Source organism: Caloenas nicobarica, chromosome 10 (assembly GCF_036013445.1).
Source record: "Caloenas nicobarica isolate bCalNic1 chromosome 10, bCalNic1.hap1, whole genome shotgun sequence".
Classification (NCBI taxonomy): domain Eukaryota; kingdom Metazoa; phylum Chordata; class Aves; order Columbiformes; family Columbidae; genus Caloenas; species Caloenas nicobarica.
In genome coordinates this window covers 13,469,299-13,486,421 of record NC_088254.1, presented here as the reverse complement: position 1 = coordinate 13,486,421, position 17,123 = coordinate 13,469,299, and the positions used below count along the sequence as shown (strand labels likewise).

The 17,123-nt window shown below is 44.1% G+C and overlaps 1 protein-coding gene across 1 annotated transcript in view; it reads left to right on the top strand.

Annotated features, from left to right (window-relative positions):
- HOMER2 (homer scaffold protein 2) overlaps positions 1-17,123 on the top strand; it is a 63,022-nt gene that overhangs the window by 9,643 nt on the left and 36,256 nt on the right. Inside the window, exon 2 of the mRNA XM_065641478.1 lies at positions 13,702-13,858. Within this exon, the coding sequence (XP_065497550.1) occupies positions 13,702-13,858 (157 nt within the window). The remainder of the gene's footprint in view (positions 1-13,701; positions 13,859-17,123) is intronic.

Genomic DNA, 17,123 nt, shown 5'->3' with positions numbered 1-17,123 from the left:
AATAAGTGTTAAATTAGCATAAGTGGCATGAGGTTGTAATGGAAAGAGTTTATGTTCATCAGCTGCTTTACAGGATGACCTATGAATTATTTGCCAGCAGAGAAAACAGACACAGGACTGCTGGGAACAGTGTGGGATGATTCAGTGCTGAACTGATTTCCATGAGTTAAACAGGGTGGTCCAAACTTTGCACCTTGGATCTAAGGTAATTTTCCTCCCTTTCTGTTCTTCTTCTGTCCCATTTTGGCTCTCCTTGCCCTGCGGTGGCACTGCTCTGTGGTCCCTGCAGGAGGACAGCCCGACCGTGCCCGGGGTGGCCGCAGCTCCTGGGTCACCGTGTTGGCTGGGGAGGCACATGGGAAAACACAGGGCTAGTCGGGGAGAAACAGGGAACTGAAATGCTCTTTGGCTGCCTTTCAGGGGTGGTAAAGCTTCTTAAGAGACAACTGTGTTTAGAGGGATCTGTAATAGAGGCCTTACAAGTCAAATCGATTTTAATTCTTAGGGTGCTAAAGTGTGAACGTGAAAAAAACGTAGTAAGTATTTCTCACCAGTTGGCACCTTGTCCTCAGTGGCTGAGTGAGTACTTGATCCATTCTGCATACTAACACCAGGCACTAATTTTAGATCGCAGGGACTACGAAGATTGCAGTTCCTAGCTCTTCACTTGCTATAATTTACTTATGGCAAATAGGGGAAACTGGTCCATAAACTTTTTCTCTCCCAGCAAGGGAGAGAAAGTGGAGGCATCTGCCTCCACTAGCAAGGAATATCCTACCATTAGCACATAACACAATACATAGTTTTTAATCCTATTTTAAAACAAGTACATGTTCAGAATTTTATTCTGAAAATGAGGCAAAAAATTGAGTTGTGTAATATGGCTTATTATTCTAGCATAAAAATCCATCTAGAATTTATTGAGCTGATTTTGCTCACATGTCTTTGGTATAAAGAAGCAGTAACTTAGAGCAGAAGAGGATCAGGTCTCCTGCACGTACTCTCCCATTGTTTTGAACATTGTTTTGAATTCACTGCTGCATAAGTCTCATAAAAGGTTCAAAGCTCCACAGCGAAAGTATTAGTAAAGGACGCAGCCATAAGCAGGTTTTGTCATCTGGGATGCGTGTCAGCCTGGCGTATTATCCATCGAGCGCTTTGTTTGCATTTGGTAAATATGATGAGCTACTGGCTTTGTGCTGAAGCAGTGCTGTAGAACTTGGCAATGGCTCATCCAGTTGCAGTGAGCAGGACGAGCTGCTCGTCACCATCCTGTTTGGTTTGTTTCACAGGATTGCTGGGGCATGGTTCTGTCCTGTCCCAGTTGATTCCTCTTTTGGGAGCAGTCGTGGGACAGGTAAGTGTATGTAACGCACGTATAGTTCTGCTCCAGAGACGCTCCTGTCCATGGTTTGGGCCATCCTCTGCTGCATTTGCATAGGCCAGGGCTGGGTATGTGGCCACCTTAAAAAGCAGGACAATAACTTCAATGTATTTTCGATCAGAGAGCAGAGAAGGATTTAGAAAAAAATACCAGGAAAAGAAAGTGTATGTATCAGTGCTGCCAACTCACAGGGCAGCTGGCATATCAAGCAGCAAATAGTGGCAACTAAATCAGGGCAACACAGAACAGTGAAAATACGGCATGTTATCCCCTGGCTATCGCAGCACGGCTGTGCTCCAGCTGAGGACCAGGACACAGCTGGTTTTATCAATAACTCTGTGATACCCGCAGGCCCTCGAGCCTGCACCAAATGGGAATCCTGGAAGAGAGCCCAGCCCCGGCGTGCCGGCCTGTCCGATCCCATCATTTTTATCCCAGTTCGTGGAAAAAATTATTTTAGATCATCTCATCACTTTAAACATTTTGGTAAGTGTTAATATACTTTCAGCACAGTGGAAATAATCACCATATGGCTGTAAGATTTGCCATCTGTCCAGACATGCTGAAATACAATTAGTCCATGTAGTCCATTTATCAATCTATAAGTGACAATATTCACAGTCCTGGCAACTTTGGCTGCTGACAGAATCAGCACTTGTGTAGGCCTACCTGTCTGGCCTTATTACAATCAATATACAAATGAGATGGAAAAAATCACATTGTTCAGCTGTGTCCTTCACTCTTGACAGAAAGCAAAAAAAAAAGTCTATATTGCTGTAAATGAGACTGAGGAAATGTTATGCCTTAATTTTTGTAGCGCTAATTGGATTTTTATGTCGAGTAGACCTTAGTTTTGTAAGGCAAAGCCAGATTTACTTGCAGTCTTTCAATCAAGAAATACCAGCAGGACAGAGTATGTCACAGGGGAAAAAAGTTATTATTATTAAATCCTCTCCTGTTGTATTAATTTCCAAGGCACAAATAGCTAAATGTTAGAAGCATGAGACGTGATCATTAGCATCATACAGGTAAGATTCTTCCAAGGTTTCTTGCTTGACTTCAGAAAAGTGAGAAGATGGCTTTTCAGCAGAGTGAATAATTTTTTGAAATAGGTCAAGGGCTTTTTATTTTAAAATTCCTAATGATCTGACACCGTAAGAGGTCTGACTTTTGGCTGCTCCTGCAGATCTAGCCCTGGCAGGTGTCCTAGTGTGGCTGATCAGGACCATTGGCCTCCTTAAAACTTGGGTTAGATTTGTAATGGCTAATACATATCCAAAAAATAACTTGAACTTTTTGTGTGTTTTTACATATTACCCAGGAAATATCTTGGATAGTAACTTTATAATAAGAATGTGAGCTGTGTTTTGTTTATTGTACAAATTTTCAGCCAACCCACACTCATTTTTGAGACTCTGCTGACATGAATGTAATTTTTTCTTTTTTTGCATCATTTGCGTTATAGCCTGTAGTTATGGAACCTGCATCACATGAAAAATGCTGATACTTGAAATTAAATCCTCCCATAGCCCACAGCTCGTAGAAGCTGTACCTCGCAGAACTCAGAGTTGGAGGCATTGACGTGCAGAAATCAGAAGTGTCGAGGGAGCAGGACTGCGGGGATCAGAAATAGGTAGCTGTTGAGGTTCAGGAACTTCTGGGATAAGTTTCTCCTAGTATTACCTCCAGATATGTGCACTTTGCTTTACTGTGGAATTAGCAGGTTGTAGAGGTTTAGTTTTGTGGTTTTACTGGTGTGTGGGGTTTTTTTTGTGGTGAGGGAAGTCATGGGTCTGTTGTTGTACACTGCTTCTCATTAATGACCTGTTGGTTAAGTTTTTCAGATTTAGTAGTTTTTCCCTCTCTGAAGCTCAGGAGATTACCAGAGGCTCTTGACTTTTGTGCTGGAGTTGCCGACAGCTTTTTATACCAACAAATAAATGTACATATCTGAGATCTGTACTGTAAACTTGGTGGCAACAGATGGTGTTATATTTTTAAAGAATAAAGTGAATAACATTAGCTTCTAAATGTTTGAAATCTCCCTTGCATTTTAAACTTGAAGCAGAAGAAATGTGTCATTCAGCGATCTTACTGGCTGCTAGTAAATACGTTAGTTTTAAGAACTGCGTCCCCAAGTTCCCTAGAGAGGTGCTGCCTGTGTGCTTGCAGCAACCAAAATACTCTGGTTGTTGATTCTATTAGTCTATTAGAATTGCCAGAAAATGGAAATCTGCTTTCTTCCAGATAGTCTAATTTAAACTGGACTGAGCGGGGAATGGCACTGGCTTTAGCCGTGCTTGTTCGTGTCTGACACCTCGCCTTTCCCAGCCGTGGCTGCAGGGTTCCTGGCTGCGAGCACGGGGGCTGCGCTTGCGCTGGGACCTCTCTTTGGTGTTTTTAATACACCACCTTTGGTGTTCTTGACTACATTTGATGATTTTTCTCTTCTAGATGGTTTGCTCTAGAAGGAGGCTGTTAGCAACAGATCTGTTTAAACATGGCAGTGCTGTTTGCCAGCCCGGTGCTGTTCTCAGCAACGGGCAAGTTGATACCTGTACCAAAACCCCAGTGCAGGCATTGGTTTACATCTTTCTAATCTCATACATAGTAAATCTCTTATTCTTTAATTGCGTTGAATTTTTCCATGCTTAAGTTTCAATGAAGTCGTGCATCCTCATATTAAGCCATCTGTTGGCACCCTTTTTCTCGCTGTCTAATAAAGCTCTCGGACCCGAGTGTTTTATTAGCCCAGGTGCTCTGGCAGCGCCTGCGGCCGCAGCGTGTCCTGGCACAGGGTGCGCGCCGTGCCCTGCCTGCGCTGCCGGCACGTGGTGGTGGCCACTGGGACGAGCAAAGCCCTATCGCTTTCCTCTGACGTTACGGCTCGTAGAATTCCTTATTTGATCCTTTAGGCAGTAGATCAAAAAGAGTTATACAACTTGTTCTTTAAACTGAACTGATTGGTGCTTTTTTTTTTTTTCCCTAGCGTAAGTGGAAGAAAAGCCTCAGGGGAGAGCATTTGAATAGGGTATGGGAAAGCATATCGATAATTACATGCATGGATTAGTGCACAAAAGTAACTCCCCTCCAAGGATCTGCTTACTTCTGTGGCGCTTGAAATAATGGAGTGTTTAATCATATTATTTTGCAATAGTGAGGCTTTGATTATGCTACTGATTAAAATCAACATTTCAGATTTCTTTGTGCAAAGATAACCTCATCTGCCATGCAAATTCTTATAGCATGGGAGAAGAAAAAGTCCTAAACAGAAAGATGCTGCCCTGGTGGTGTTGGTGGGTTTTGCACACACAAACGCACATGTGGTCTTTCACTTCAGTCTTAGGTTTGTAGGTACAATGTATTTTGATCATATATCCTGTGACATTTAATCTTTTCATTTTTTAAATGAACACCAAATAGCACACACAACCTCAAAGTATCCCTGGCCTTGTGCCACACAGAAGACATAGTGCAAAGGATTAATAATAAGGACTCCACTAGCATGCTAAAGGATTTTCTCGCTGGTTTACAAATGCAAAATAAATTACTCTCTTTCTCCAACATTGTGTTACGTTATTTTCTACTCCTGGATCGTTTCTCACCAGTGCTACTGTTAGATGTGCGTGGCATCTGACGTGGGGTGCGAAGGTACCTGGTGCTCCCCAGGAGTGACTGGGGCTGCTGGCACCTCATGTCCCCCAGCAAGGCCAGTGCTGGGGCTCCTGGGGAGCACTTGTGGGGCGGCGAGGGCCCTGGGGAACACTGCTGCCTGGGTTTGGATAGTGCTGGAGGAACTAGTTCAGATCTGCACACTGGCTCCTTGTTTCTCCTTTGGAAAACAAGCCAACCAGCCCCCATGGTGTTCTTCCTGTGAATGAGAAAATTCACAGTGGCACGGAGCTGTGGTTTTGTTCGGGTTTGGTTGGGCTGCTCCGACAGCAGCAGAGGCTGGTGCGTGCCCCGTGAGGGGGAGCTCAGTGGGGTACCCCTGGGCCGGCTCAGCCCCAACACCCCCTGTAATGAGCTCCTCAGGGGTCCCTCCTGCTCGAGCCTCCCCGCGCTGCTGCTGAGCGGCTCACCGAGAGCTCTCCAGAGCAGGCCCCAGCACGTAAAATGCCGGGCTGGTGTGTGCCAGCGCCTCATCCTTCCCGACATGGGCTGCACGGGGGGCGTTTTGGGGCATGTGCTCGGGTCTGGGAGCCAGAGCCCGGGGAACCGTCACAAGCCTGGGGGTGTCCGGGCGGGGGCTGTGGGCAGCAGGCGAGGGTGCTCTCCCTCCCCTGCAGACTCATGCTCTCTGCTCCGAGATTTACACTTTCAATTTACAATGGCAATCTCTCGCTGAAATATTACAAGGCAGACATTGTGCCACAGAGGAGACTCTGCTAAAAGCATTAACTCTACTGGAGCTGGGGCGAACCCAGACAATGTAATTTTTTTTTTACCAATCCAGAGAAACAGGAAAGCTTTGGGGGTCTGTTAATGTGCTGATGCAGCCTCATTTATCAAAAAAGGTAAAGGAGATGCTGGGGATAAACAGAGTACCGGTATTTTTCCAGTTTAATAGAGTTTGAATTGATCTCTATGCAAATGGGATGCTGCGTGAGCATTAGCGGGGTGCAAATTTATCGATCCTCTTTCAATGTCTTCTCAGGAAAAATCTCTGAAGTAATCAGAGTAACACAATCAGTTTCACACACTCATGCCTCAACTCTTTTTTTTTTTTTTTTTTTTTTTTTGCCTTCTTTCCCCCTAATAAATAACCTGTAGACAATTAGTTCAGGGTCCTCTCAGTTCCTGTCACTTGTGTATGAGTACTTGTATGTATTCACAGTGTCTTGAAAGGTCAATGGCCACCTGGAGATAGCCCAAAAATAAAGTGTGAGCTTTTTCACTGCCTAAGTTAAGCCTTTTAATTTGTATATTAACTTCATAAAGGCATAATGGTATTGTGAGATCTCACAGATGTTACAATGATTTTCATACCGAGAGCTTTTGTCCTGAAGATTTCTTCTTTTGGACTTACTCAGCCACAAATCAAAGATGACTTTAATTAAAATCTCTGCTTTTAACAAAAAAATCCTTTTTAGCTAACTAGGTTGTGGTTTTTTTTTTTTTTGTCTAAGTAACTGGAACTATTATGTTTCCTACAAATGCAAGAAGCACTTTTGCTAATTACATTCTGTCTGTTGAAATAATAATGCCTGTAAAAGAAGTAACCTAAAAAAATGTATTTTTCGCATGAATTTCATATATTTCTGCAGGTAAGTTGATATCAAGTCGAGTACAAAGTGGGTACCAGAGAATCAGGACTGTGGTTATTTGCACGAGTTGCATGACCTTGCCCTTGATTAGCCCTGCTGTCAGTTTCAGCACTACTTTTCAACCTCATCGCAAGATTGGTCTGCCTACAAAATAGGAATTTCTGCAACTGAAAGACTTGAAGGACTTTGAATAAATTATATTTTTAAAATAACTGTTTCTCTTTCTTGTGTTTTGGTTGGGTTTTTGTTGGTTGGCTTTTTGTTTGTTTAGGATTTTTTTACTTTTTTAGGGATGGTGTAATTTCTGTTTTGCTAGTCAGGGTTTTGCAGGAGTTTTTCCGTGTACCCTCTGAAGTACCTGCAGTAAAACACTGCCTGGGGGCCCAGAGCTTGGCTAGCAGACTACCAGCAAATGCAGTTTAAGAGGTGCCTGCTGTTTTTCACAGACAAGAAAAAAGAGCCAAAACCGAGTGCCGTTGTCCCCTCTTAGCCCTGCCTATCGCTCTGGGTCAGTTAGGATATTAAGGCCTCACTTTTCTCTCTGCGCTCACCCTTCATGCCCTGTATTGCTCAAGGTTGCTTCTCCATCCTGCCAAGTAATTTCCGTGATGGAAATAGCTGCGCGAGGAGGACTGCTTGCGTTGCAGGGCAAACGGGAGCTGCCCAGCTCTGTGGGGCGGCTGGCTGAGGTGTGTTGGGCAGACCCGCATCCAGCTGCTGGCCCTTGGCTGGGGCAGGTGGTTTGCAGGGCCGAGCTGTCCCACCTGCCTCCACGTCGCGTAGGAGCAGTTGGTAAAGCCAATGATAGCTTCTCTCTGGTCTGGAAATTCTGATAGTTTTTACAATAGTCTCTTTTGTTGAGCGGTGAATATTCAGCTGCTGATTTAGCCTTTAAGTTCATGTAATCAAAAATTTCCCTGTGTGGAAGATCTGGTATAAAACTGCCCTGCAACAAAAATGATAGCAAAACTACAGAGAGGAAATGAAGCGATTTAATTTTATTCCCAGGTTTGCTACTGGCTCTGTTATCCTGCGATGGCTGTTTCCTCAGGTGTAAAATGGAGCCATTACCCACCTGCTTGCTTCACGCTAGGAGTTTTGCACCCTTGCAAGCTGAAACAGGCTTTTGCCTTCTGCTGGTTGTGTACGCTGGCAGCCGGCACCCGAACCTGCCTGTCGCAGCTGATGAGATCTGACTGACCCAGTTTAATTAGCATATGCCAATTTGGGCAGGGAGCAAGCTGCCTGCTTTCATAACGCTGGTTTGCTGCTGCCACATCTGTAAAATGCGCAGGGTTAGTGTTCACCCCCCCGTCCCAGCTCTGCGTGTTGCCCATACTGACTGGGCCCAGCCTGCCGTCCTGGTCCCTGACCCCGGCCGCGAACTGGGCAGTGATGGATTTTAAGGTTACGCTGTCTCAGGGAACTGGGCTGAGGTGGCTGAATTTGCTTTGTTTGTGGGAAACATGAGGGGGATGCACTCGTCTTGACTGGAGCATGTGCAGTGAGGCAAGGAGGGGTCCCCCGACTTCATCCTCAGTCATCGTGAAGCAGCTATTAATTCATGTGGTTTTCTGCTTCCTGAAAATATTTGATCCAAGGTGGCATGAGCCTTCAATACATAGAGTTAACAGGCTGGAGGATTGCGGACTCACTTTTGCTTTGAGCAAAGATTAATTTTGTGTACACACTGCAACTGGTGTGCTAATTACTATGAGCGACACCATGAGCTATAACTTCTCCCCACGGCAGTTACGTCCTTCATCAGAAGTCTTCCTTTACTTGGATTTTGGTGTTTTAGGGGAAGGGATTGGTGGTTTTTTTAGAGTTTGAGATGTGCCTGTATGAGTGAGTAGTGTTACGGGTAGATGAAACAGTATTTTCACGGGTAAGTTTTAGGCATCATTATTTGCCTGGTCTTTCATCGAGCTGAGTATCTCAAATAGGAGAAAAATCTCCATCTGTGAACTCAGGAGCCATCACATAGCAGTAAAGTGGAGGAAGGCAAGGCGGCAGCAGCCTGGCAGGGCAGCTGTGCACCCCGAGGCTTGGGGACCCTGGTGCCAGCACTGCTGCTGGCTGAAGGGGGACATTTGGTGACTGCTGGGGTCGTGGAGGAGTGGCAGAAGAGCTGGCCGCTGTCCAGGGGCAGGATGTATTCATTCGGTGTTCTCGGGGGCTGAAGGCACATGTCTGCCTCACCGATGTGCTTTTAGCCTTTGGAGCTGTGCATGCATTTTTGAGAAGTCGGAGGCACAGGGAACACTCGGTGGCTTTGGGAGCTGGTGTTGTTACCGTCCTGCTTGTGTACAGGAGGAGAGGGCGGCTGTTGGGGCCAGGGGAAAGCTGGGAGCTGTGCCTGCACAGCTGGCCATGATGGGAGCGATGGTCTGGGAACAGCACTCCGCTCTTCAGCAACATTGCCTGTTTTCAAATTATCGTACGTACAAGGGGGACTCCAAATTACATTATATATAAAGATGTGCATAAATGGTTAGTTCTTTTTATTGAACTTTCAGGCAGTAGTAGCGATGCTCAATACAAATAACTATTGACACCAAGTTTATCATGCTGCGTTTAGCAAATAAAATTTTTTGTATCATGACCACTGATGGGGGGGTATGTCACAATGTAGGATTTTGCATTGGTATCTACTCTTCTTCTTTCTTGAAAGATCCTCATCATCTGATACTTGTTAGAGCAAATCACTGCAGATCTGCTGGCACTGTCAGGCAGCATAAAGCTCAGCGTGTGCATGACGCTGGCCTGTAGCAGGAAACACCACGTTCCAGAAACCACGCTGACGTGCTGTCTGCAGGCATGTGCACCCTCCACCACATGGCAGCTATATGAGGACATATTCTTTTAAAAATTATCTTTATTCCAGTTGGTAAATTAGACGGTTAGTGCAAACCTGTTCTAGTGTTAGTGTGGGGGAAGCACAAATAATCCTGTCCTGTAAATTAGGAACCCTCTTCATGGAGAATTTTATGTGATCTGTTAATAAAAGTTTCAGCAAAATGTGCAAATGTGGTTCTGCCTCCAGTGGAGTACCAGAGCTCCTGTCACAAATACGTTTGATGTTCCAGATCCTACAAGAGGTAAAGGAGCTGCTTTGATCTATGTACTGCTCAGTCAGTGCCGTGTCCACCTGGCGCACCCTGGACACTTTGCACATTTAAAAGAACTTGGGTGCTGATCCTGCAGGCACCCACACGAGTCAGCGTTGTGTTTATTACCAAAAGGATTGCTCAAGTGCAGAAGCGCTCACATCAGCGGTGCCCGGTTTGGAGCTGGCTCCATGCGTGGCTGTGGTCCGGGGCTCTCCCAGGCGCCGGGGCTCCATCCCAACATCCCACAGCCCTTACGGTGCTGGCTGCCAGTCAGCTAAGAGCCTTCACAGCTCGAGTGATTGAAATCACTGGTTGTGCTCATGATTCAAAGGATAAACAAGGAACTGTGAATTAAATAATTTGAACTTTTCCTAAGTGAGAGATCATTCCCGTTGATTAGCGAGAGTAATGTGAAACACATGGCTTGCAGCTATTCACACACTTGTAAAATTTGGCTTGGTTATATATTAACCAGAAAGTGATACTCTATCTCACACAGCTGTGGATGCAGTTAATTAGCTCCAGAGTCTTAGTTTTTGCTTTCTAAATTCTTCGGAAAAGGTTAATGACATATTTCTGCATTAATGGAGAATGATTGCTTTTTACTTGAGATTTGTCTCACATGACACAAGGATGGAAATTAAAAGTAAACGAAAACGTGTAAAACTGTGACTTGAAAATTGCAGTCATATTTATAAATCATGCTGGCCATATTTAATAATAAAGAAAGCTTATCAAAGTGCATTTTCTGTCTTAATCAGTATTATTAAACTAACAACTATTAGCTATAATTTAGATCTCCATTTGCTACATTTCAAACAGCTTTACTCTAAACAGTGGATGTTACTGTCAAATTGATTTTTAAAGGGATTTTTTTTTTAAAGAGTATTTAATCAATCATTAACGACTTTGGTTAAAATTCATGAGCTGTTAAACACTCATAAATTCTCTTTGTCTTCCAATTTACGAGGCTGCAGCCAGGCTGGCTGCTCCTTGTCCCCCTGGGCACACTGGCAGTCGCTTACGGGGGCTCAGCCGTCAGCATGGGATGTGCTGTGGGGATTTCAAGTCAGCATTGCTGATGTTTTAAGCATAAAACTTGATAAATGTCTGTTAAAATATCAAAGAAAAAAATGAAAATGAAAGACAACCTGGCAAATGAAGTAGTTCCTAAAATGCTTTTTTTAATGTCAAAAGTTGCAAGGGAGTAACACGGAAAGATCCTTCTCAATTTGGAGCCCTGTAAGGCCGTGGTAAAGTGTTGTAAAAGCATCTAATCCGGCATTTTATTTGAAAATTGAGTGCCAGAGTTTTATAGCTGCCTGTGTGTGCGTCACCGCTCAAAGGAGTCTGGGCTGCAATGAAGGAGGGTATTTCCCCCCCTGTGCAAATCCTTACGGGAGGTTGTGTCCTGGGGACAGTTTCTCTGCTCCAGGGGGTCAAAAATCTTTCTTTGCACCCAGGAAGACAAAACGAGTTTTTTAATTTTTTTAATAATTATAAGTATTAGAAACATGCCTTTACTTGTTATTAAAAGCCCCACATGGATGGATGGATGGATGGATGGCTATCTCAAGCCCTGAGCTTCAATATCCATTACTTTATCCACTTGGATGTGTGCATACAGCTCCTGTTGACAACAGTAGCTGCTACAAGCCTCCTGAAAAAATGGAGATACATAGCTTTTCCATTCATTCTATTTTTATTTTCTCCATATTTACTTCATGTGCTTACTGCTTCTGCTGCAGAGAGGCCAGGCATAGTTTTAACCATGTTTTCTGGAATTGCTGAATGAGTTAGCGGAATTAAAGTTGTCTGTGGGACAGATTTGCACAGAGGGAAGTTCTGAAAGTTTAGACTGCAATATATAGGTCATATTACCATTAGCAAAACCAAGTATTAGTAGAATCCACTAAAAATATAGAGCTAAGTAAAAGGCAAAATAAAGTCAAAATTATTCTTCTCTCAGGGAAAGTACGTGTTTTTAGAATAAAAGAGTAAGCAGCTCGAGCGAAACTTCCCTTCCCTGCATTCCTTATTGCAAAGAAACTCCACGACCTTTCTGGGTGTTAGGCTGCTAATCCTGTGTAATGGATGATGGAAATATTTTTTAAAATGTTACAGAGACCTGCCCCTTCTGTCCTCCCAGCTAAGGATGGCATCAATTTTTAGCATGTGAAATGAGAGTCAGGTTCAGTGAGTTACTGATAAAGAAGAGCTGTAGCAAATACTACTCTGTCACTGCTGTAACATGACATTCTCATTGTAATTTGACCTTATTTCATGTAAGTATTTCATGTAAGTATTTTACAGGGTTCAGCTGTCCATCTAGAAACCTGCATGGCAGCCTCTGGAAAGTGTAAAACTTTGCATATGTCTTGAAAGCAGAAAACCATTGTTTCATTTTCTCCCTCCTGAGGCCTTTCTGGGCTTTGCAAGCTCACTCCATTTTTCCTGGGCTAATTCTACACTTAAATCCCTTCATCTGTTTGATATTCATAAATTTACTCAACTCGGTTTTAATTTAACTGCAATGGTCAAGATCATGTGTGATGTTTGATACAGTTTCTACACACAGTACCCAAAGTTTTTCTATTCTAAACATGCACAGGTGGATATACAAAGAGCTGAAGATTATAGAAATCTTAATGAAAGTATAGTTCCAAAACTGTGGGACTGAGAATAATAGAAGAGAATTATATATATGCATAGGAAAGAATAGTATATGAGAGACCTCTCTGGCCTTTCACCTAACTCTTCGTTTGCTTTGTGCAAAATTCAGCCTGGCAGCCTTTTCAGTTTCCATGTGATAAACATTTTTGAGCGGTAACTCTGTTGTAGTACAGTTGGGTTTGAATCCTGTCGTAATTCTGTCAAGTGTAACTTTTCATGATATCATATTTCGTATGTGATAAGAATATATTGAACAGTACATTTAATACGGACCGTTATATACTGTAGCTTTTAAGAACTAAAAGCATAAACATGTATATAAAAGCACAGTAGAGCTTGGTTTGCAGTTCATTTCCACTTCTAAACTTGAAATAAGGGTATATTTGGAAGTGAGTGTAGTTTTATGGCCTTTATTCTGATCTTCAACCTGGATGATTTGTGTGTATTACGTTTTGTTCTTTTGGTCCTGCATGTTCTCTGCTTTTATGTGTGATTTGCATTGTCACGTGTTGAAGGTAAAACAAATCCCCTCCACTGGGTGAATGATTTTCTTGATGAGTAAAAGCATCGGAGGAGGGCTGGTGTTTAGGAGCGGGGTGTCCAGGGCAGTACCACACCCACCGATAGCTGATCTGAAAGGCGATACATCTCAATACAGGGTTTCGGTTGTTTTTCTTTTCCCCCTCACTCTCCGGGATAATTGACTGGCTTTGCATCTGATGAAATTTTCATGCACATCCACAGAACAGTGTGATTCTAAGGAACAGAGATTAATATTTCAGTAATTATACCGTGCCTGTGGATCGCTGGAGTCGTTGGTGCACCCGCAGAGGAACCCCAGCTGCAGGTGGTGGTTCACAGGTGTGCACGGCAGGAGGAAATCCAGCCACGGGGGCTCGTTGTGGCTTTTGGCAAAATATGTGGATGTGGAAAGAAAGAACGCATGTGAGTGTGCTTTCCTGGAAATAAACATTTTGAGGAAAAGGTGGGTACTGAGTTAGTATAGCATGGGGAGGAAAAAAATGAATGCTTCCTGGGTTACGGCAGTAGCTTCAGGGCACCGAGTGTCACTTAGTGATGCTGAGGAGCTGTACCCAAGCCTGGACTGTGACTCGGCAGGGTCACTGCTCTGCCTTTTCACTTGGGGGATTGCCAGGCACTCTCTGTCTCGTGCTTTCAACATGCCTGGTCGCGGCTGGGCTTCTAGGACATTTCATCTTCTGCAGACTCATGCATCCATTTCTCCTGTCCCTCCCTATTCCAGAGAACAGCCCATCTTCACCACCAGAGCCCATGTCTTCCAAATTGACCCCAGCACGAAGAAGAACTGGGTTCCCGCAAGCAAGCAGGCTGTAACTGTTTCCTACTTCTATGACAGCACGAGAAACAGCTATCGGATTATCAGTGTGGATGGAGCCAAGGTAGGAGGCTGATGGTACCCGGCGTGTTTACTGTGCGGAGAGGATCGTGACTGTCAGCCCTGGCTGAAGATTGACTTAGATGGCCTACATTAAACACTTAAGTTCATAAATACTCACTTTTTTAATATAACCCGTTATGGACTCTTGTAGTGATAACTGAAAAAACACAGGGCGCCTTGAGAGTGATTTTGCCAAACGTAATTGATTTTTATCTCTGCCTAATTTGACTTGACAATCTCAATGAGCTTGAAGTGTCCAAATTGAGTCTGTAGCACAGTATCTAAAACCACCACCTGTACTAGATAGATAAGGCTGAGGCCTTTTTGGTGAAAAAATGTTCTTTTTAAAGGGGATGAGGAGACGGATATGTGCAGACCAGAGCTTTTAATGTAAATGCCAACTGCATATTCACTTTTGCCTGGTTGAACTGTTTACAGGTTAGCACTTAATTTTTTTCAGCTTTTGCACTGGAGTTCATCAGCCTTAGATGACAAATTAGGCACGAAGACTTTCCCCCCTCACTCTTTTTTTCTTATTTTGTTTTGCATTACCGTATAGTGTGCTGAATTATTTCCATAGGAATCCCGATCAGTCAGATTGAACGGGTTGCTCAGACAAGTGTTTTTATTACACACTAGGCTTATCCCTCTGATTAGTCCCTCCCAAGTAACTTGTAAGGTGATTGCTTTTCCCTAGCAGACCCCAGTCGGTGGTATAAGTTAAAGCATTTCACTCATGTACAAAAATCATCAGTCATTTCCGTCAAAGCACAAACCGCAGGATAACGAGACAAGTTTACGGCCTGTTTATCTGTGTTCCTGTTTGGATGAGGATGTTAAATTATCACTGTCCTGGGAGAGAGAGATCACAGAAATCATCTCTTAATAAAGCTTTTCTATCTGTCATGCCTATTTCACATGCTTGTTTTTCCAAACATCTCCTGTGCTATATTTGGTTATATATTGGCTTATAAATCAGCCATACTGCCTGTTTAAATTGATGGTAATGTTTCTTTGACATTGGTACAGCATTAATATATCACCATCATTACACTGCTTGTGCCAGCGTGTTCATTTCCAGAGATGCCAGCTAACCTCCTGGCTGCCCGGTTTGCAGTCAGCACACACAGCCCCTGCAACTTGCTGGGGAAATCTGGGCCCCCCAAATTTTCTTACACCCCCTGGATGCTCCTGCACCTGCTCAGGAGAAGCTGGGGCTGGTGGTAGTGGGCTGTTGGCTTTATAAACCCAGGCGTGTGCGATTTCCGAGCCAAAACCTGCTGTACTCGCAGCAGTGAGTCGCTTGATTTGTGGATGTGCATGCATGCATTAAGACCAATTAATGAAAAGAAAGTAATTACTGTATGTGGCAGAGGGAAGCTGCAGGGGCAGCGTATGCCCACAGCCAGAGGCTCCTGCCCAGTACTGCAAAGTATCTGGTGGGAACAAGATGAGTATTCAAACTTCGCTTTGTAATCTGCCCAAAAGACATTCAGAAGGAACCACCCCCCAGTTTCAGTGTGTCCCAGAAGAAGGTGAGCTTTCCATGATTAAAATTCTCCCTTGGGGTTTCCCAAGCAAGAATCAATTGCTGGCCACATGAATTATTCCTCTTGTATTGAACCTTCGCTGATTAAAGAGAAGAAATGCTGCCTTCGCTCTCACCTCTGGAGAATCCCCGGTTACCCTCCTGTCTGTTTTAAGAGTGCTGATTTGGAGAAAGGACATTTATCCCCAGCTAAGGTTAAAAGTTGCTTTCCTCCCTCAAACAACTGTTGTTTAGCATTTGACCTACTTTTCTAGCCAAAAATGAAACTGGGTAGGACTGTGAGGAAAAATATAGACAGCATCAGTTGGTGTTGTCCTGCTTTCTGTATGTCTCACTTACTTATTAGAATAAAGTTTCCATGTATTGGCAATACCAGCTGGATTAGCATCATGGCATGACTGCGGGCAAAAGTTTTCCCTGTTTTAAGAACAAAAAAGCTGAAGCTCAAGTAAATTAAAGGATTTGGCTCTGGAAGGAAGGTGACGTTTAAGGATGTCTGTCTCTTACAACTCTCTTTCGTTGTCTGAACTGCAAAGTGGCTGTTCCAGTAGTTTATTTTAGATAAATATATGCGATGCATACTCACTTGCTGAGAAATCTTATTTAAATCTAACTTGTATGCAGCTGTTAGATTCATGTTGGATTTTTTTTTACCTTGTGTTGGTATTACAATAAAAATACTTTAAAGTGGTCGAGAACACAGGACAATTCACTTAGCCATTGTTCATTATTCAGTTGCAGAAGCTTTATTTTAGCATTCAGCGTTTCACTCTGGGCAGCGTGCTGAATTGCAAGTATGCAGAGTGGCATAGGGCTGCGGGAACCCGGTAGGGCTGCTGTCGTGCAGAACGTGGGGCAGGCTGCCTGCTGTCCAGCTGGTGAAGATGTGGTTTCCTCCTGATGCACCACCAACCCGATGGGCTGTGGTTCTCGCGGGGGTGGCTTCCTCAGGCGGCTGCTGCTGTCCTCAAGGTCCAGACCCTCCACAGCTCCCTGTCCTTCAGCCCTAGCCTCTTTCCCCAGCAGATGTAGCCTGTCCCCTTCCTGCTGGCAGGTGTATGTCCTTGTCCCCAAGCCCTCAGGGCGCAGGGACAAGGTGGAGGAGTGCCACAGGTCAGGAGTCGATTTAGCAGTGGGCTGAAGTGAGAGATTAAGGGAACCGGTAAGCCCATGTGTTTAAAGTCATAAATATTGGGATCTTATTTTTCAAGGACAGCTGGCAGAGGGGCAGGCTCTGCCACCAGCACAGTAGGACTGTGTTTTTGGGGCATTACCTGTTTGCCAAGTGGTGGGGAAGGACAGAAGGGCCTGGCTGGTACATGCAGAGGTGGCAAAGATGGACATTGCAGAAAGGAGGAAAATGGGACAGAAAGGGAATAGGGTAAAGCTAGGAATCAGTGTGAATTCAAGAGAGCTTAACTCTTCCCTTGCAGAGGGATATACAAGAAGCTCATGCTACAAACCAGGGGTCTGATATGACAGAGGGCAGCCAGGCAAGAGCATAGGCCTTCCCGGTGCCAGATTTCTTCCAAATCCTCCCAGCCCAACGACAAAAAACTCCATTGAAATGTCTTGGGAGCCAAGCACTGAAAAGTGGAGACTCTAGATTCAAAACAGGTTTTATCACTTTAATTTCTGGTGTTTGCAAAGCTAAAGGAGAATGGCTATTATAATTCCTGTGTCTTTGCAGAAAAACAGGTGCTGTGGACAGTAAGCT